At 41.0% G+C, this 20,484-nt stretch overlaps 1 protein-coding gene across 2 annotated transcripts in view; it reads left to right on the forward strand.

Annotated features, from left to right (window-relative positions):
• The window catches only part of SMC6 (structural maintenance of chromosomes 6), a 74,410-nt gene extending 55,195 nt beyond the window's left edge, over positions 1–19,215 (forward strand). For both annotated transcript variants that reach the window (XM_029938263.1, XM_029938264.1), the window contains 7 exons: positions 2,617–2,754; positions 3,740–3,885; positions 7,564–7,689; positions 11,388–11,493; positions 14,135–14,287; positions 17,846–17,943; positions 18,741–19,215. In XM_029938263.1, the coding sequence (XP_029794123.1) occupies positions 2,617–2,754; positions 3,740–3,885; positions 7,564–7,689; positions 11,388–11,493; positions 14,135–14,287; positions 17,846–17,943; positions 18,741–18,855 (882 nt within the window). In that variant the 3' untranslated portion in view covers positions 18,856–19,215. The remainder of the gene's footprint in view (positions 1–2,616; positions 2,755–3,739; positions 3,886–7,563; positions 7,690–11,387; positions 11,494–14,134; positions 14,288–17,845; positions 17,944–18,740) is intronic.
• Positions 19,216–20,484: the final 1,269 nt, after the last annotated feature.

A 20,484-nucleotide genomic window follows, 5' to 3' on the forward strand; every position in this document is an offset into this window, starting at 1 on the left:
TTTCTTTTTATGACTAATAGTCCATTAGTCCACTATAGATATGTGTGTATCATGTATATATGTATATCAGCCTCTTAAATGTGTGTGTGTATATATACACATACATGTATATATGTATATATATCATTATATATGTGTATATCAGCCTCTTAAAGATTTTTGACTCATGTTTATTCATTAGTTTTTGATTCTCTGTGATGTGTTTGATTTTTTTATTGTGGCTATATTGGCCTTATTAAATATTTTTAATGTTTATTTTTGAGAGAGAGCAAGAGCAAGCACAAGTTGGGGAGGTGCAGGGAGAGTGGGAGACAAAGAGTTCAAAGCAGGCTCTGAGCTGTCAGCACAAAGCCTGACTCCAGGCTTGAATTCACAAACCGTGAAATCATGACCTAAGCCAAAGCTAAATGCTCAACCAACTGACCCACCCCAGCTCCCCTACAAGTGGCCTTATTAAATGAGTTCGGAAGTGTTTCCTCTTCCCTTTTTCTGAAAGTTTTTGTGGATTTGTATTTTTTTCACATGTTTAATAGAATTTACCAGCAAAGCTCTTTTGGCCTGTAATTTTCTTTGTGGCTTGTAGTTTCTTTATGAATTCAGTTTCTTTGGTTGATACTGAGCTATGTAAGTTTCTACTTAGGGCTTATATGGTTTCATTGACGTTTATCACATATATTAAACATAATTTTTCCTTTTTGTCCTTTATAAATCTGAACAACAGAGAGAAAATAGATTAAACCAAAAAAAAAAAAAAAAGACTGAAAAATAATGCTTTAAAGACCTGTGAAAGTATATAACCAAAGATCTGACATTTATATCACTGGAGTCCCTGAAGGAGAGGAGAGAGAGGACAGGGCTGAAAAAGTACTCCAAGGAGGAATAACTACACCACCATTCACAGTTCCTCAGAAGAGGTGTTTTGACTTGTGTCCTGTACAGCCACTTGGCAACCACTACTTCCGTTTCTATAGATTTGCCTGTTCTTGACATTTCATGTCAGTGGAATCATACAATATGTGGTCTTTGGTGACTGGTCTCTTTCACGTAGTGTAATGTTTTCAACGTCCATCCCTGTTCTAGCATGTAGTTTGTGCCTTTGTACTGCCTAATGAAACACCATCGCAGATGACATTTAATTTATTTATTCATCAGTTGACAGACATTTGGCTACTGCTGCTATGAACATTCATGTACATGTTTTTCTTTTGGATAGATACCTAGGAGTAGAATTGCTGGGCTACATGCTTAGCCTACCTTTTGAGAAACTTTGAAACTATTTTCAACAGTGCACCACTTTCTATTACCACCGTCAACATCTGAGTGACCCAGTTTCCCCACATCCTTGCCAACCAGCACTTGCTATTATATGCCGTTTCTATTTTAACCATACTGTTAAGTGTGAAATGTTCTTGTGGTTTCGATTTGCATTTTCCTTATATCTAATACTGTTGAGTGAATTACCATGTTTTTATTGCTCATTTATGGATCTTCTTTGGAGATGTCTGATCAACTCTTTGCCCTTTTTTCACTTGCATCGTACGTCCTGGTTGAGTTTTAGGAGTTCTTTATGTATTCCAGGTATATGTTTATTGTTTTTGATGCTGTAGTGAATGTTATAGATCTTACTTTTTAAATTATTCCTAATATATAGAAATACTACTGATTTTTTATTTTGGCTTTATGTCGAGGGAGTTTTCTAAACTTATTAATTTAAAAAATTTTCCTTTGAAATTTCTTCATAAATAATCATGTCTTTTTTAAAGTGTGGTTTCTACCCTTCCATTCTGATCTTTACTGCTTTTTATTTCCCCCTTTTAACTTGTAATTGAATTAGCTAGGGCCTGCAGTACAGTGTTGGATAGAAGCAATGGAACTAGACATCCTTGTCTTGTACTTGATCTTAAAAAGAAAGCATTTAATCTTGAAAGTAGTGGTTAGCTGCTATGTATGTTTTAATTGTTCTTGTTCTTATTTCCTCTCTCTTTTTTTCTTTTGGAATTAGCCAAGCAATTTTTAGTGTTCCTTTTTTTAATCTCTTTTACTAGTTTTTTAGCCATAACTTTTTCTTTTCCAGTGGTTGCTATGCGTTATAATATGCATCTTTACCTTATCATAGTCCACTACTCTGTATTTTTAAGCTGAGCTTCAGCTAGTTTCTCTACAGTTACATTTTGTGCTAAAATTGTGAGGTTATACTTCCAGAATGATGACTAAATAAGTTAGTGGTAAATCCCTTGCATCCTTTTCTCTTCCACCCTGACTCACCTTTTTAAAAACCAGACTATCTGTATATATCCAACATTCGTTTTGTTTTAGGTCTTTTCAGGCTGATGTGGCTTTCCACAAAACTACCTTGTTTACTGAAAAAAGGTTGAAAGCACCGTCACAAATGGAGACTTCACGTTAGGATTTGAATAGAGTAATGTGACCTCTTCATATACTGATGTGACCCCTCCTTTCTATTCATATGCCGGGGGATATGAGCTCTGACACTTGACCTTGCAAGTGACATAACCCTGCCCACCTTGTTGATTTGTCCGTCAGTTTTATACCTATGCTGGCAGCTTTTTCAAAGCAATCTTTTCTTTATAGATTATTTTGGCTTTATTCAAACAGGATGAATTAAACCTTGCTGATTCTGAAGTGGATAACCAAAAACGAGGGAAGCGGCATTATGAAGAAAAAAAGAAGGAGCACTTGGATACTTTAAATAAGAAGAAACGAGAACTAGATATGAAAGAAAAAGAATTGGAGGTTATCCATCATTTTGTATTGTGTTTTGTTTACAACCTTAGTCACGGCTGCTCAGGCGTTTCCTTAATGTCGCTTTTCCAAACATAGATCAGCGGTCCGATGACCGTCCGCCTCGTGTGGCGGCACAGCTGTTTCGGTGAATCCAGGAGAGGGACAGCGTTGGAAACTCTCAGGGTGTGGGCACTGCCACAGACCCCCACCACAAAGAGGCCTTTGGCTTGGTCCACAAGGCTGCTCTCCTGTCTCTAGTGATTTGGAAAATGACTCGCACTCAGCTAACATCGCTCCTTAAATGCCCAGCTTGGCAAGTGGTCCGCAGCTTTATGTCAGAAAAAGGCACCGCTTCCCTTGAGTAGCGTGGGTGTGGGCCGGCCGGCTGGCATTCAGCCCCTACTCACTGCCCACCCTCGTTAACAGCCATCAGCGGTGACCCTGTTCTGTTTTTAGGGGAGCTGAGGGCACCGTTGGTCTAATGAGATAATTGCAACTTAGGAAAATGCTTAAATTCTGATCTTTTGTCTCAGTTGTTTCTGACATACAGAAAGTTTTAGATATAAAATAAACACTGTGTGTAAAAGGCTTTTTGGGGTTTTTATTTATGAATACAAGGGTCATATTCTTTGTGTTTTCAGTACTATTGAGTGTTCAGAGATCATCCTAAAACACACAGAAGGCTGTCTGACCTAGCTTACGAAAATTGCCAGACTTTTGTAACTATTGAAATTTGTTTCCCTAAGAACATATGGAGATCTTAAAAATTATTAAAGTCATGCATAGTAATGTAATTTTCTCTTAAAGACTTAGGAATCTAGACTCTATTCTCAATATAAGGCTTAAAGAAATAACATTGCTATTAAATGTAATTAAAATACATCTAAAATTCTGATCCTAAGTTCAGATCTTTACTTTGTGTTTGTGGGCACCAGTAATACTGTGGATTGTGTCAAAGACAAGTTTTAAAGATAATAAACATCTGTTACCTTAGGAGAAAATGTCACAGGCAAGACAAATCTGCCCGGAACGGATCGAAGTAAAAAAATCTGCATCAATTCTGGACAGAGAAATTAATAGATTGCGGCAAAAGATACAAGCAGAACATGCTAGTCATGGAGATCGAGAGGAAATAATGAGGTATGTGGTGGTAGCTTTTCTATTTACTCATGTGTATTGCCAAGGCATAAAAAATAAATGTTTATGTGTAAACATAGTGTTGCTTTGGTGTTTAGTTACAGGTCAAGCTAGTTTTTCATATATGTTATTCATAATAAACTTTATTTTCTTAATCAAAACAAAACTTCTTATGGAGTGACATTTTAACATAAATGTGTTTTTATACCTTTAAGATTCATATGGACAAAAATGTTCAGCTTTACAAGCAAGTAAAAAAAAATGTGAATCAAAACCATCAGAAACCATTTTCGTATATGTCAAGATTAAAAAAATAGTCTCATGTCAGGGAGATTTCAGCGAAATAGATATTTTCATACTACTGGAAAGAATGGAGACTCTAACGGACGCCTGGGGGGCTTAGTCAGTTAAGTGTCCAACTTTGGCTCAGGTCATAGTCTCACGGCTTATGGGTTCGAGCCCCATGTCTCTGTGCCGACAGCTTGGAGCCTGGAGCCTGCTTCAAACCCTGTCTCATTCTCTCTCTCTCTGCCCCTTCCCTGCTCATGCGGGGAAAAAAAAAACATTAAAAAGAAAAGAACGGAGGCTCTAGTATAGTTAAGCACAGTTTCTCATGCAAGAGTACCTTGGTCTGAGCTGTAATTCTACTATCTACGTTAGTAATGTTTGCAAATTACCCAGTTTCTCTGAATCTTCATTTTCTCATCTGTAAGATATGTGTACTTAGTTATCGGGTTGTTATAAAGATTAAATGAGTTAGTCCATAATAAAACAATATGTAGGGTATCTAAAATGTTAGATGTGATTATTATTAAAGTTTTCCTGAAAAGCATTAAGTTAGTTTGTCAGACACCTTCAAAAATTTCAATTTAGCCAAGTAATTTTGTTGTCATAATCCAAAATCAGAAAATCATTTTGTGCTGTGGTAGGTTTATTGTGGCATCATTTCTAAGCTGAAAAACTAGAAATTGTGTACAACTGTAGGATGTTGATTGAAACATAGCAGAAAATTATAACTATTGCACTTTATGAAGAGCTTTTCATAATAAAATTGAGGAACAGGAGTGACCTCAGTTCTGTTTTCAAAAACAGTGGGGAACAATGGGAAGAAACACAAAAATAGAAGTTTTCCTTTAAAATAGATAGTACCTCACGTGTTTGGTTTTTAAAGTATAATCTCCAGTTTATTTTTTCCCAGAAAACAGTTTCTCTTCAGTCCTTAGGAACTGGCTCGTCACACAGGCCGTGCTGGAGGTCGTGGGGTGGGCCCCGGGGCCTGCACCGGGGCGCAGGCGCTCGGCCTGTGGGGCCTCAGCAGAGTGGTGCCGGGGTCCCTTGCTGTGAGTGGCCCGGCTCCCACAGGCCGTGGGAAGCGCACAGGCATCCAAGACACCGGCTTCGGAAAGTCCCTGCTGGCGGTGGCCTCCGCCATGTTCCGAATAACCAGCTTCTTCCTGGCTAGCGGATAGGTGGCAGGCAGCCTCGGCCCCGTGTGACAGCGGTGCTGAGTCGTGTAGGCCGTCTTGGAGGCGAGAGCCGAGAGAGTGCCACCTCGCGTGTTTTAGTACAGCATAAACGGGAAGCCGTGATCGGCGTTGACATCCCCTCTGGTATCATCCACTCCAGCCCTTTCTCTCTTTTTATCTTGTTAAATTAATTTATTAAATATGCTTTCATCGTCTATGTAAGTGCAAGGTAGTGTGAGTACATGTTATTTTCCATTCTTGCCAGATAGAGGAGGCAGCGCCCCTAAATAAACTACTTTACAGATTGCTTTCTTTGATTTAATGGCATATTTTGGAGATTTTTTTTATCAGTACATAGGCATTTTCTTACTGCTTTTTATAACTGCATGGTATTTAGTCATCTCCTGACGGCTAGTTGAAGTCTCATCTTCTGCCGTTGTAAATGAGGGCACACGTGTGTCTTAGTGTGTAGTCAGGGGTTTTAACAGGATTAAGTCGTGGGAAGACCTGCACCCCCCCCCCCCCCCTGGGCCCTGGACTGCGCCCGAGTGCGCTCCGTCAGCCATCCGCATAGGCGTGTGTCTGACGGCTTGTATCCACTTGGCCTAAACAGTGTGAGAACCTTAGGTCCTTTTCACCGACGGGAAGATTTCCTTAAAAAAAGAACATAAGTCAGTATAATTTTCATTTCTGTTTTGCTTATATTGAGTCTGAACATTTATGTCTTAAGGACCATTTATTTATATCTTTTTCTGTGAACTTTGTATATATTTTCATTTTTCTGTATTTTACTTCTTCCCAATGGGCTATGTAGCCGTTTGGAAATCTGTTTCTCCTATAATTGCTTCCGTAAAAGTGGCCATGTGAAGTAATGTTCGGTTTTTGCATGTTCAGAACTATTTGTAGCTTTTGAATTTGAAGGACAGTTCAGCCTGATAGAAAATTCTTTTTCTCCTGGTGTCTGTTTCTGAGGAGTCAGAATCTGCGATCCCTTCCTTGGTGTGTACACTGTGTGTTTTTAATCTGTAGGTTTATCTTATTTCTTAAATTTTTTTTTGCACTTTTAAATATTTTCTGTTCTCTTGTTGAGTTGTCTCTGTTTAGGCCTTTGTTGCACAGATGTTGTATGGCCTTGGTCTCCTCTAGTTATTTTGTCTAAGCATGTTACCTTTTCCCCCCCAGTTTTTTTGCTTTTCCCATTCCCCATCTCTGTGTCCGTCAGGAGTTTCTGCATTTGTCTCTTGTCTCTTTTCTCTGTGCGACACCTTCTCACTTTATCTTCGTGCCTTTGTTCTTTTTTGTCTGACCCCTCCTGCCGCACCGGGCTTCTGCAGGCTCCCGTTCACCACCCCCTCTTATCCGGTTCTCTCCTCCTTTTGTTCACCTGCCCTCTGAGTGATTTGTCTGTTCTTTCAGTTCTTTTATTTCTGCTTTGGGGCATCCCTTCCCGGTAGCACTTACCTCATACTCTGTTTTGTTTTAATTCGTGATTTTCTATTAGAGCTTTGATCTGCTTGTCCTGATGCGCTTTCTGTGTAGGGAGTGTCCTGCTGCTCTTTCCCAAGCCTTTTTTCTATAAATATCTGCATGTGGATATTGTGCTTGTGCCTTTTTTGTTAGTTTTTTCACTTGGATTTCCCTGGCCTGGGCATCTGAATGAGCAAGGGGCGGGTCACCATGGAGCTTCGGCCAGGGTTGCCTTTCAGACTTGGTCAGGAACCAGCCCTCCCCCGGGGAGCGGTCGTGCTCTGTGATGGCTCTGCCGAGTGGCCATGCCTTCTCTGCCTCTTTGACCTTGTCCCATCCAACTGGGGCTGGCGGAGCCTAACACACACCCTGTGTCCTCTGTTTCTGCACGGCCACCGGTCACTAAGGGAACCATTTCTTACCTTCCAGGGCTTCACTTTTAGAAGGTGTACATTTGCTAGCATTTTCTGAGACCTGCCACTCTGGGCCCCAGCTGGGCACTTTGCTCACATCCTTCCTCGGCTTGCTCCAGGGTGTGGACACGGCTCCTGCTAACAGCTCTTCTGCTTCCGGGCAGCACGTGCTCGTTCTGGGGGTGCGCTGTGCCTGGAGACAGGACACTGCGATCGCCGACCCCCTGGGCACCCCTGCACTCTCCCTTCCTCCCATTAAATATACTTGAGATTTTATTTTTCTTTGTGATTCTTTGAATGGCATTTATTGACTTAATATTTTGTTCATAAAATAGGCAGTACCAAGAAGCAAGAGAAACCTATCTTGATCTGGATAACAAAGTAAAGACTTTAAGAAGATTTATTAAATTGCTGGAAGAAATAATGACTCATAGATACAAAACATATCAACAATTTAGAAGGTAGGTGCATTTAAAAATGTTACCACATATTATATAGTTTTGTACTTTCATTTTCACATTATCCTTTATAAATAATAAAATTAAGTTGAAAGAACTTCATTTTCATACAATTCAGTTAAAGAAGAAACTGCCAGTGCCTCCTGTATTGGTGCTTAGGATCCTGTCGTTTAGTCAGAGAACTGTGGCTCCGAAGGGATTGGGGTGGAGAGCTTGCCCAATTCCCCCCATTAGGTACCCGTAACCGACGTGCCGCGCTGCTGTGCAGGCCCCGCCCACGGAGGCCCTTTGCATGGAGCTCCCTGGCGTGGCCCCGGCCTTCTTTCCTCGTGGTCATTGCATGTTCTTAAGGGATGTGAGTTCTGACGGGACCTGTCGAGGCAGCATCTCAGGTTATGATCTGAGAGAACAGTGCGGCCCCACGGATGTGGAATCTGTTCTGTTTACTGCTGTGTCTGCAGGACCCACTACTATGCCTGAAATATAGTAGAAAGTTGATATGTATTGGTTGAAAGAATGAACACAGAATCAGAGAAACGATGTTATTCATTTGCCTAGAAATAGTCATGCTCTCAGGGATAGATTGACCCCCCCCCAAAAAATCCTAAATAAACCAGAGGATACTTTATAGGGAGACATGGCTCTTGACCTACCTGGATCTAAGACAATTCTTGTCTTTTTCCACTTAACCTGTTTTCCCCAGTGGTATTCCCTCAATGACCAGCTTTTTACCAGTCTTTAAAATACCCAAAACTGGGGTGCCTGGGTGGTTCAGTCAGTTAAGCAGCCGATTTCAGCTCGGGTCACGATCTCACAGTTTGTGGGTTCGAGCCCATGTCAGGCTCTGGGCTGGCAGCTCAGAGCCTGGAGCCTGCTTCAGATTCTGTGTCCTCCTCCTCTCTCTGCCCTTCCTCACGCTCTCTCTGTGTCTCAAAAATAAACTAAACATTAAAAAAAATAAAAAGATAAATAAATAAAAAACTCCAAACTCCATAATCCTGAGACTATACAGAATTAACAGAGTGCTTTTCTTGTTTTTAAGTGTATTTCTTTATTTTGCGGGGGAGAGAGCACGCACGTATGAGGGGCAGAGAGAGGAAGAGACGGCATTCCAAGCAGGGCCTGCCCTCTCAGCACGGAGCCCGGCACAGGGCTCGGTCTCTTGAACCACAAGATCATGACCAGAGCTGAAATCAAGAGTCAGATGCTCAGCTGACTGAGCCACCAGCAGCTGAGCCACCAGAGGCTACAGAATTAAAGAAATATATCTAGTTCTAGGGCATATAAGGAAATTCAGATAATTCCATAAAGAGAAGCAGGCTTTGCATATTTGGCCATGTTCCTTAACTTTAGGTTAGTTTTTGAAATGTGTGCTTCAGTTTTGTAAGCATGTTATTAGGACTTCAGTTACATAGGATTTATTTGTATCCTTTTGCTGCTGCTGGTGAGTTCCATGAAATGGGACCAGAGCAGCCTCTGGTCGGGGGCCAGCTCTCTCCTACCTGGGAAGCAGTGCTCTTTGAGCCCCCCACTGGCGCCTGGGAGGTGGGAAGCTTCTGCCTGTGCGGATCACTTCTGCTGCTTTGGGATGTTTCTTGCTCCAACCTCACATACGTAGAGAGCGTTGTCAGCTTGCGACCAGCTTGCCTCTGTCACCCTGCGTGCGTTCTGTGGTGTTCTTCCCTCGCCGCACGCTCTGGGCTCTGAGAACCCGAGCACCTTGGCCTCCTCAGACTCCCAGCTCCATCCTCTCAAACAGGGAAACTTCTGGACCCTTCACTCTTTCTCTCAGTAGTGACTTGGGACATCTGTAAGTCCCAATTCATTTGTTTTCCATATTTTAGAGGTCAGTTTGACTGGAATTGCGTACTTTCTGATGTCCAGTCTGAAAACTTATTTATTTGGTACAGTGTTTTGGTTGTTTCAGGCTAAGAGTAAATCCAGTGCCTACTTGTGCCTCTTTTCCAGAAGTAGTTGGATTTGCTTTTATATTATTAGTCAGAAAATTTGTATTTAAAATATTTTCTAGAGGGCACCTGGGTGGCTCAGTCGGTTGAGCATCTGACTTCGGCTCAGGTCATGATCTCGCGGTTCATGAGTTTGAGCCCCGCATCAGGCGTTATGCTGACAGCTCAGAGCCTGGAGCCTGCTTCAGATTCTATGTCTCCCTCTCTCTCTGCCCCTCCCTCACACATACTATATCTCTCAAAAATAAAGAAACACTAAAAAAATAAAATATTTTCTATAAAAGTATCCATCTTACAGTTTATTACCTTGATATGTTTCCTCACCATTGTCATGTTTTATCTTCTTTACCCAGTCTTAGAATAGAGTAGGAATGATCAAATTTTTAAAATTGTTTTTATCTCTACACTGGAGAACCTTGCCGTTTTATGAGAGACTGTCCTCATAAAATGAGACATTTCAGCCATCCCATGTATGGAAGCAAATGAAGGATGTTGGAAGTGAAAGAAAGAAATGTCACAAAATTCTGAAAACCATCTAGCAGTCGTTGCTGTATCACAAGAGAAAACTCAAGCTATTAGTATTTTCTGGGGTAGAGAGTTAATGTAGTTTAAGAAGGGAATTAGGCGGGATAATAATAAAATGATAGTCTGAAGAAGCAAGCCATGGGCTCATTAAGGAGCAACAATGTTAAAAAAAAAAAAACAGCAAGGGGCGGCTGGGTGACTCAGTCGGTTGAGTGTCCGGCTTTGGTTTGGGTCATGATCTCACGGTTTGTGGGTTCGAGCCCCGTGTCGGGCTCTGCGCTGACGGCTAGCTCAGAGCCTGGAGCCTGCTTCAGATTCTGTGTCTCCCTCTCTCTCTGACCCTCCCCTATTCATACTGTCTCTCAAAAATAAATTAAAAAAAAAAAAAAAGAAAGAAAAGAAAAACAGCAAGTTGCCTCTCATTTAGATCTTATTTTCTAATTACCATTCCCTCCTTGGAGAAATGGCTGATTCCAGAGCTGGGCAGGGAAGGTGTACGTGAGCCTCTTGCCAATGCCAGAAAGTAAGGGGGTGCTCGGAAGAAACAGAGTCCTGATAAAAGGAAGTAACCTGAAGGGGCTCCCACCGGCAAAACCTGGGCCTATTTGAAGGCAGGAACAGATGGTGACCCAGAGAATGAAGTAAGAATCCGTGACTCCATCCCGATAAATGGGGAAGTGAAGGAGATAAATAATTGAGGGAGAAGGGAAAGGTCTTCCTTACAGCGGAAGTGATGTGATTAATGGCGTCTGCATTGTGCCGGGCTGTGGGTAACCTATTATTGGTACAGAGCAATTGAGACCTTTTTTTGTCACCCTGAAGTTGAGAGGAGATGAGCACAAGGATAGGCCATTTACTTATTATCTTAACGCTAGTAGAGTTTAGTCTCGTGAGGGCAAGACGTACGTCTTCTGTGTTAGGGTGACGCCTCAGAAATTGCTTGAATGATTGATATATTCATATGGACTGGCTTTCATATGTTAAATGTGGGATAGCATCTTCATTTTATGATGTCTGTTTATTATAAAAGGAAATGAAGTGGTTAAAATGTGGAGACACAAAATATAAAGATGGGAAATCTTAGAATCCTATCTATTAACTGAGCAGCCAGTGTTAACACTTTGGTATATTTCTGTCTGGTATTACATGCTAGTTTAAAGATCATGCCGAATATACAGTTTTTAACGTGCCCTATTTCTTTATTCCAAGATGTTTGACTTTACGATGCAAATTATACTTTGACAACTTACTATCTCAGCGTGCCTATTGTGGGAAAATGAATTTTGACCACAAGAATGAAACTCTTAGCATATCAGTAAGTATCTTAGCTCTTTGTATGCTAATCATTAGGAGAATTAGCTGCTGTATTTCTTTTGAGAATACATTAATAAGTTTTAATCTATTTTCTTTGGAAAACAAAAGAACTTACTTTTAAGTTAAGGGTGGTGTTTGCCAGTGTTGAAAATTAAACTGATGTCACTAGCTAACCACTGCCTTTGTACCCCCCTCCATGCCCCCCCCCCCAAAAACCACTATTAGGAACTCTGTTCCCAGTGACAAATGTATACCCGCTTCTCACTCTACAGATTTCTTTTTAAAACTCATACAGCATTTTAACTTATGTGGGATATTATAGAAAGTCTGTATTCTCTGGAAGCCACTATAGAAAACTAAGAAAGGATTTCTCAGAAGAATGTTCTAATTGTCTTTGCACTTACTTATTTCTGAATATGTCTGTAGATCTAGCCTCTCTTGGATAAACAAAGCCACCATATTCATCTTGGTGGGGTCTGTGTTTGTGGACCCTGTCATAGTCGCATGCACCGAAGGAGGAAGTATGGGACAGGGCATTGAAAACTGTGTGGTCAGGAGGTCAAGAGCACCCACCCACTCTAAATAATTGGGGCAAAAAGTTTTAAGTAATTGCTTACTGCTCTTAGTTATCATAAATTTGTACTTCATTTAATACTTAGGATAAATGATAATTTACATGTGCACAAAACTCTTAAATTTTTAAAGAATAATAATAATTAAGAAAAAGAATGACAATGTGTTAAAAAAATGGGCAAAAGGTTTAAAGAGAAACTTCATAACGTATCCAAGTGGTGAATAAGTGCATGAAAAAGTGCTCAGTATCGTTTTTCATCAGAAAAATATAAATTTATACCATAAACAAGGACTGTCACCCTGCTGGCAGGGTGACTAAAACGCAAGCCCGGTCACATCTTGTGTTGGGGAGGCCATGTGGACTTGGAACCCTCGTGCCTGGCGAGCGGGACTATAATTTGATAGCATGAATTTGGAAACCTCGGTGTCTGTGAAAGCAGGTCCACCCTTCAGAACTCTTCAAAAACTGATAAGATTCCCCTGATTAAATAGTGATAATTGAAGTCCGAATAGTTGTTAACCTTCTGGATTTCATAGTGCCTGGGAAAGAGCCCAGGGGATCCGCCGAGATGCCAGGAGTATGCTAGGTCTTGATCTCAGTAATGACTCAGGTAATTAGGCAAAAAACTTCAGCTTTGTGTTCCTTACTGTTTATGAATTACACTCTAATAAAAATGAAAAAAGGAAGAAAATATTAGAAATGTTTGGACAGTTTATCCCCAGAGCAAACTGTTCAGGACACCTGAAGCTAGACCTTCTGACATCATCATCCTGGTTATTCAGAAGAATGTTACTGTTTTAAGAATCCTTAAATTCTCTAGTCTTCATTTACAAATAAGGAAACTGAAATGAAACTCCCACCATAAGTGAGTAATGGGTCGGGGTAAAATTGAGATCTCCACAGTCAACCTCGGGCTTCCTTTATTAGATTGATGCTAAATGCAGTTGTGGAGCAAAAGACTGTATCCACTTACTTAGTTCTTGCTTTTATGTGGGATATTTTGGACTTAGTTGCTTTTTCATTTGGATTTTTATGGATTCAGACTTATGGATAATAAATATAAAATTGCAGGGTATGTTTGAATTCAGAATTTTTTATAATCCTTTTATATGAATGCTACTTGAGAGGTACATGGTTTTTCAGAGTGGATGAGAAAGGTTGCGAAGCTGTGTGCCTGCTAAAACACGTGTGCTAAAGCTTTGTGATAGGAAACCCGGTGGTGCTGTTCTTTCACCTTGTAGCTGTATATGTGCATACATATGCATGTCTGGAGTTCTGTCCAAATAGAATTCCTTTTCATTTTTTTTAGTGTCTATTTTTAAGAGAAAGAGAGAGACAGTGTGAACAAGGGAAGGGCAGAAAGAGAGGGAGACACAGAATCTGAGACAGACTCCAGGCTCTGGCCTGCCAGCACAGAGCCCGACGCGGGGCTCGAACACAAACCCTGAGATCATGACCTGAGCTGAAGTCGAACGCTTAACCAGCTGAGCCACTCAGGTGCCCCTCTAATGTTATTTTATACTGTCTTCCCAGGATATTATATAAAAGAGTTTGCTATTATTTTTATTAATTGCTTTTTTTATTGTCCCCACGTGTCTCTTTTAGAAGAGATTTTATGTTTCAGTCATTGCTGCTCTTCTTTGGCCAGTGAGCCTCCTTAATCAGGTCCTGTTGCCTTTTTGACGGTCACCACTAGATGTCACTGTAATTCAAGTAACAGAAGATTATCCTGGCGCACCTAGAAATGTTTGAAAAAAGAAAACAATCTCATTCACAGTACCATCAAAAACAGTAAAATACTTAGGAATAAATGTAAGGAAGTGAAAGATCTGTACACTGAAAACGATTAGACATTGATGAAGGGACCTGAAGAAGACACCAGTAAGTGGGAGCTATCCCACAGTCCTGGATCAGAAGAATTAATATTGTTAAATAGTGTCATTTTCACATTGCTACATGATTTTGTTATTTTTATAACTATAAACTCATTATTTATAATTCCAACCATTTTTGTAAAGAATTTAGTCTGACTTGCTGTACTTTTTGTTTTTTTGTTAATTCATTCCAGGTTCAGCCTGGAGAGGGGAACCGGGCTGCTTTCAATGACATGCGAGCCTTATCTGGAGGAGAACGTTCTTTTTCCACAGTTTGCTTCATTCTTTCTCTGTGGTCCATTGCTGAGTCTCCTTTCAGATGCCTGGATGAGTTTGATGTCTACATGGTAGTGTGAAATTTTGAATTATCTAATCTTTGTGGTTGTTGGAAATGCGTATTTTACCCACAGTAGAAGGGACCCCGCCTGACGCTTCCGTCCGTGATGGGAGGGAGAAACTAAGAGTTTTCGGTCTCTGCCTGCTGCCCTAGAGACCCACCGAGTCCAGGCCTTCAGCCCCTTCCCTAGTTCATGTCCATCTTCCATTTAACACAGAGTTACAGGCAGTTCCTTGTTTTGACAAACGGCAGCCACTGCTGGTTTTCTCCCTTCACAAGCTGCACATTTCAGAAGAGCAGTAGCTACAACACGAGGGCGGGAACTTTGACTTCAAAGGTGAAAACGTAGGACTGAGACTTAGCTAAGCTGAAGGACTTTGGACAGACTGTTTGTCCTTTTTGGGCCTCAATTTCTTCATGTATGAAATAACGGTATTCATCTTTCCTACCTTGCACGGTTACGGTGAGCCTCCAGTGAGGTCTCGGGTGTAAGTGCAAGCCAGCTGTTAACCGTCCTCTGGCGGGGTCCTGGCTCGTTTTTCCCAAAAGCACCGTAATCTGGGTTCAGACTGCAGTACTCCAGCAAAACTTGCTTAGCAAAAATCATACATGCATTGTTAGTATTTTTTGATTCTTTGAAGTATGTGACACCACAGCTCTATCCACCGTCTCTTATAGTGTGCATTCTTGCCAGTTTCTGCTCTCTTTCCTGGTTCTAGTGCTTTCCAAGCTGCTGTTCTCCTTGAATGTGTGAGGTCCTCTTTGTTTTTGATACTGTTGTTGATTTTCCTGGATACCATACCCTACCCACGTCTTCACACTACACACCACACACATACACACGGAAACCCGCGCACTCAGCCCCCAACACTACCACTTATGTTTGGATACCAGCCAATCTGAGTGTCTCGTCCTGAGCCCTCCTTTGCACTCCAGACCCACATGCCCAACACTTAGATGTTATCAGGTGTGAGCACACCTCAGACTTCACAAGTCTTCACTCGGAGCCTCTTCCTTTTCCTGAATCCCCTACTTTGACTGGGGGCAAATTGCCATTACCGCCCGGTTACCTCATGGGGCGCCCTTTGAGGTATCTGGGACCCTCCCTCCCTTCCTGTTTGCCTGTCACATCTGACCTCCCCGAGTCTCAGCTCCTTCCTGTTACTTGTCCCTGTCTCCTCACCCCTGGCCTGTCATAAGTGCCTCCTCCTGTTCTGACGCCCTGACTTTAATCTTGCTTCCTCCTTGGTTCCTCCCTCACTGTTTTGCAGGGTTTATATTTGTAAGATGAATCTGATCATGGTCACTTGTTTGCAACTCTGAGGTGGCAAATTATCTGGAATAATGGTTTAGTTCTTCGGCTGTCTGCGAGACCCCTCCTGATGGAGTGTCTACCCACTTTGTGGCTTTTCTAGCTACTTGTGATTTTTAAACACTGTGCCGCTGTGTGTTGTGCCCTCCTTTGTATGTCATGGTCCTACTCACCTTCCAAGGTTTGGCTTGGATTCACCTTTATGTCGCCTTTGTGACCACCAGCGGGATTGGGAACCTCTCAGAGCTCCCTTGGCACCACCCGACACTGACACTCTATTATTTTTTATATTACAGAATATGTTATGTAATTTGTACTATATACATTTGCCATTACATGTATTTTTATACATTTTCATTCTGTTGCCATCTCCTATTCTCATGTCTGAATCTCCCAAGTTAAACCTGTTTTGAAGTTACCAACTATGGCTTGATCATATTTCTACCTACCTGATGTCTTGCCCATAATAAGTATTTAGAAAATGCTCCTTCATGAATTCATACCTGTGAGACCTATTTAATCCTTCTGTGTCATTCCCCCCCTCCCTGTGATACCATTGCTGAAGTTGGTTAGAAATTCCTCTGAGAATTGGCTTCAGAGCTAATTCACAAATCACAGGAGATGATTATTCTTTCCATGCAATAATTTTGTCCACAATGCCATTTTATAGCCTTATCTCCTATCTTGTTTGTCAAATATAATTCTGAATAATTTCTTTCTCTTTCAGAAACTTAGAAGTTCTTTTTTTTAAATTGTTTTAATGCTTATTCTTGAGAGAGAGAGACAGAGAGAGAGAGAGAGAGAGTGGGAGAGCGAGCACAAATGGGGGAGGGGCAGAGAGAGAGGGAGACACAGAATCCGAAACAAGCTCCAGGCTCCTAGCTGTCAGCACAGAGCCCGACACGGGACTTGAACCCACAAACCGTGAGATCATGAACTGAGCTGAAGTCAGGTGCTTAACTGATTGAGCCACCCAGGTGTCCTTGGGAACTTTGAGATTCTTAATCAAAATGGCATTTTGCCCCATTGGAATTATTCAGAAAAATGTACCTAAGTCCTAACAGCCAATTGGAAGGAAGCAAAGACATACATTTTGGTGGTTTAGCACTTTGTTATTAAATGATAGGCCTCCCCAGGGCAGCGTTTTGAAAGCATTCTACTTGTACCAGCTCTCATTATTTTTGTTCACTTTAAGTGAGATTGCTTTACAGATTTGCCTCAGGGAAGAGTTTATATAATGCAAGCCGTTGAGCAACACAGCCAGGATGTTGGTAACTTGTCTGCCTCCAAAACAGAGTGTTCTTTTTTTTTTTTAATTTTTAATGTTTATTTATTTTTGAAAAGAGAGAGACAGAGCACAAGTGGGGAAGATACAGAGGGAGAGGGAGATACAGAATTCAAAGCAGCCTCCAGGCACCAATCTGTCAGCACAGAGCCTGATGTGGAGCTCAAACTCACAAACCGCTAGATCATGAGCTGAGCCGAAGTCGGATGCTCAGGCGCCCCCAAAACAACGTGTTCTCCACCACCAGGCTGTGCTGCTACATAAAGTTTCTGTAGACCTTCAAAAATCTATGCCTGTAAAAACATTTGGTTATGTTTCTCACTTTTCAGGAATTTTCAAGGTAGGGAGCAGTACTTTGATTTTTTTCTTTCTCTGATACTTGAACTCAGAAAATGTAAGCACACAGTTTAACTTAGTTTCAAAACCTGGTATAATAAAGCATTATTTTTCTATGCACAGATATGCTATGTCACTCAAAGACTGGAGGAATTGGTTTGTAAATTTACACGGGTTCAGATTGCACACATTGTAGAAGGGGCTGGGGCGAGCTCAGAGGTTGTAAAACACCTTAATCATTGAGGGAGATTTTGACAGAATCAGTAACTTTATAGCTAGTCGCTTTTTGTATTATTCTCTTGAGGTATTATTATTACTGTACAAGTTCAATTCGTTCTGTAACACTTAGTTGTGTCTTTGGAATATTTGCTGATTATTTTAATTGCTAAATATATTGCAGGGAACTGAACTTACAAAAACAATCTGACTATAGAAATTACCTGCAAGATACATATATTCAGTTATTTTCCACTCATAGTTTTAGAGTTTATCTTTCTCTGTATGATAGTTTGGCATCATGGATAAGGTAGTAGATGATCCCTGGGTAAAAACACAGGGGTTGGTATCGGGCAGCAGAATCCTGTTTTTTACAGGAACGTGATTAATGCAGCGGCAACCCTAACTTTGCTCCCTAGGACATGGTTAACCGGAGAATCGCAATGGATATGATACTCAAGATGGCCGATTCCCAGCGCTTCCGACAGTTTATCTTGCTTACCCCTCAAAGCATGAGGTAGCTCTGAAAACTTCTGTGAATATATACATCGAATTACAAAAGGGGGAATAAATCTTCTATAATCTTAATTTTTAAAATACAAATGTATAAGTCATCAATATTAAGAAAAATCAGTTCCTATGTCAGGAGATTTAAGATAATCTTTCCTTTTTAGGTATTTAAAATTGTATTTTTGTTATCTCCCTTCCATAACAAAAGCAAGTTGATTTAAATATGAGAGTACTGACTTGTTATTATTTCTGTTTTGATTCCGTTCCTTTGTGGTTATCATGACCAACTAATAAAGTAATTTAATTTTAATAATTCTGTTTGGACTAAAGACAGTTCAGGATTCCCCTAGTCTTGGCTCATCTTTTGGTGACTTACACTACCAGTCTTTCCAAATGAGGAGCTCTCCCTGGGGTCGGTCGGCATGGTGTCACTTAGAGTTGATACTCTGCCTCTACAGCGGTCACTTGATCCTAGTGAGATTTAAGTTTGTGATTGGGAATTTTAAGGTAACTCCTTCCTAGCTAGACAAGAAGAACAGGAGTTAGAAGTAGCTGGTATAGAAATTGCATTTTCTTTTTCTCCTAAACTGAAAGCCCCTGGCGTTTGGTAGGAAGTTCCTTTTTAAAAATGAAAACAAATTATGTCTTGATCACAAACCCTATTTCTCCTAGAACTCCCAATATTCGACATACCCCACATCAGAAGGGAGGGTAGGTTTGTGTTTTCATGAGGCAGGGTTAGAGTTTTTTTTAATGTGAAAATAATTTCCTAGACCTTTGAGTAATTCGTTTTGCTTCCTCTAGTTCACTTCCATCTAGTAAACTGATTAGAATTCTTCGGATGTCTGACCCCGAGAGAGGACAGACCACATTGCCGTTCCGGCCTGTGACTCAGGAGGACGAGGAGGAGCGGGCCTGACGGGCGGCCTTGTCACGGGAGGCCGTTCAGGACTGTGCGGTGAAATACAGTGAAGCTGAAGATGTTCTGAAATAAAAGAAATTCCTTTATACATCTGGTCGCAGTAAGATATGTAAATAGGTCTAGAAAGCCTATGACAACAACCAGCAATTTAAAATTACCATTACTTTACTTTGAGAAAATTAATTTCATAGTACTGCTTTTAAATCTTTTTTTTAAGTGTTTTTTTTTAATCATCAACTTTTATAGATTGTTTTTCAGAAGTGAAATTTTGTACATATGTACATGTACATACCCGTTTAGTTCGGGTTCATTTCTATGGTATTTTATAAGAACTAAAATAAAAGTTTGAGCACCTGATTATGTTGAGTTTGGTTTTCCAGAATATCACATTCCCACTGGTACTAGGGGCGCAGGCGGACAGGGGACGGGACCAGTTACGGTGGATTTCTTGTCCCTCTGTGCTTGTGAATGACGTGGGGCCCGCACAGGGGTATAAAGCTCTGGTCAGAATTCCTGCACAAGTCACTTTGTATCATTAGAGACACAGATATTTGAGCTGTACTTTTAAGGTCTGGATCTCGTCCAGACTGAGGACGCCCGCGGTCCGTGGGCATGGATGGAGCACCGGCTCGCCGCCGCTGTGACACAGGGCCCTTTCAGAGTCCCCTGGCGTCCACCCCGTTGAGCGGCTAACCCGGGTCACACGCGATTGTGCCACAGCACTGCACCCTGACCTGCAGCCTGCTGGCCAGTTTAGGACCCCTCCTCAGCCTCAGCCGAGGACCCCGGTGGGAGAGCAGGGCTGGGACAGCGGGCGGCGTCTGTGTGCGGAAGCAGCCCAGAGCCAGAGGCCAGCCTGTTGATGTCAGTGCCATCAAAGACCTGCTCTGAGTTTGGAGCTGCTGGAGAGTGTGCTTCTTAGGATGATAAAATAACAGCAGAATGTAGGAAATGGTATTTATCTACCTTTTTTTTTTTAAGAAGTCCTGAATAGGACTCCTGCCTGTATTCTCTCTGTTTGATACTAGGGTAAGTGCTTACCTTTTCAGACAGACCTGGGTATTCAAGAAGCAGTCCCTGTATTGCTAGCAATAAATATTTATGTCATTGCAAAGGACGTATTTAGAGAAAAAAGGCAGTATTTTAAAAACAACAGCACTGCTATAGTTACGGAGAAAAAATGGAATTTGTTTTTTATTTTAGGGGAGGGAGTCTGATTTAGCCTTAAAGTGAGATCAGTTGGCAAATTTTGCTTTTCTAATCTAAGAATTTATAGAAAAAGGAAATATGTGCTGTAAGTTTTAAACACCCCTCCATGACCATACAAAGTCTGACCCTTTAAAGTTATGTTTATAACTAATCTGTATCAAAACTATTTTTAACATACATGTGCTTTTTCAAATTAAAAAAATATGCATAAACTTAGATTAATTACATAATTTTAGCATCTGAATCTTTGTGATAGTTCTTGAATGTTCCAGTTCTGAGTACAAAATGGGAAATAAAATCCTCAGGTATCTGTGACCACCTTTTGCTAAGAGTTGAAGATTATTCATTGCTTTAGCCTCACAAAGTTTTGGTTTCAACTATCATAAGTGAAAATATTTCCAATTAATATTCTAATTA

This window comes from Suricata suricatta, chromosome 4 (genome assembly GCF_006229205.1).
Source record: "Suricata suricatta isolate VVHF042 chromosome 4, meerkat_22Aug2017_6uvM2_HiC, whole genome shotgun sequence".
Classification (NCBI taxonomy): Eukaryota; Metazoa; Chordata; class Mammalia; order Carnivora; family Herpestidae; genus Suricata; species Suricata suricatta.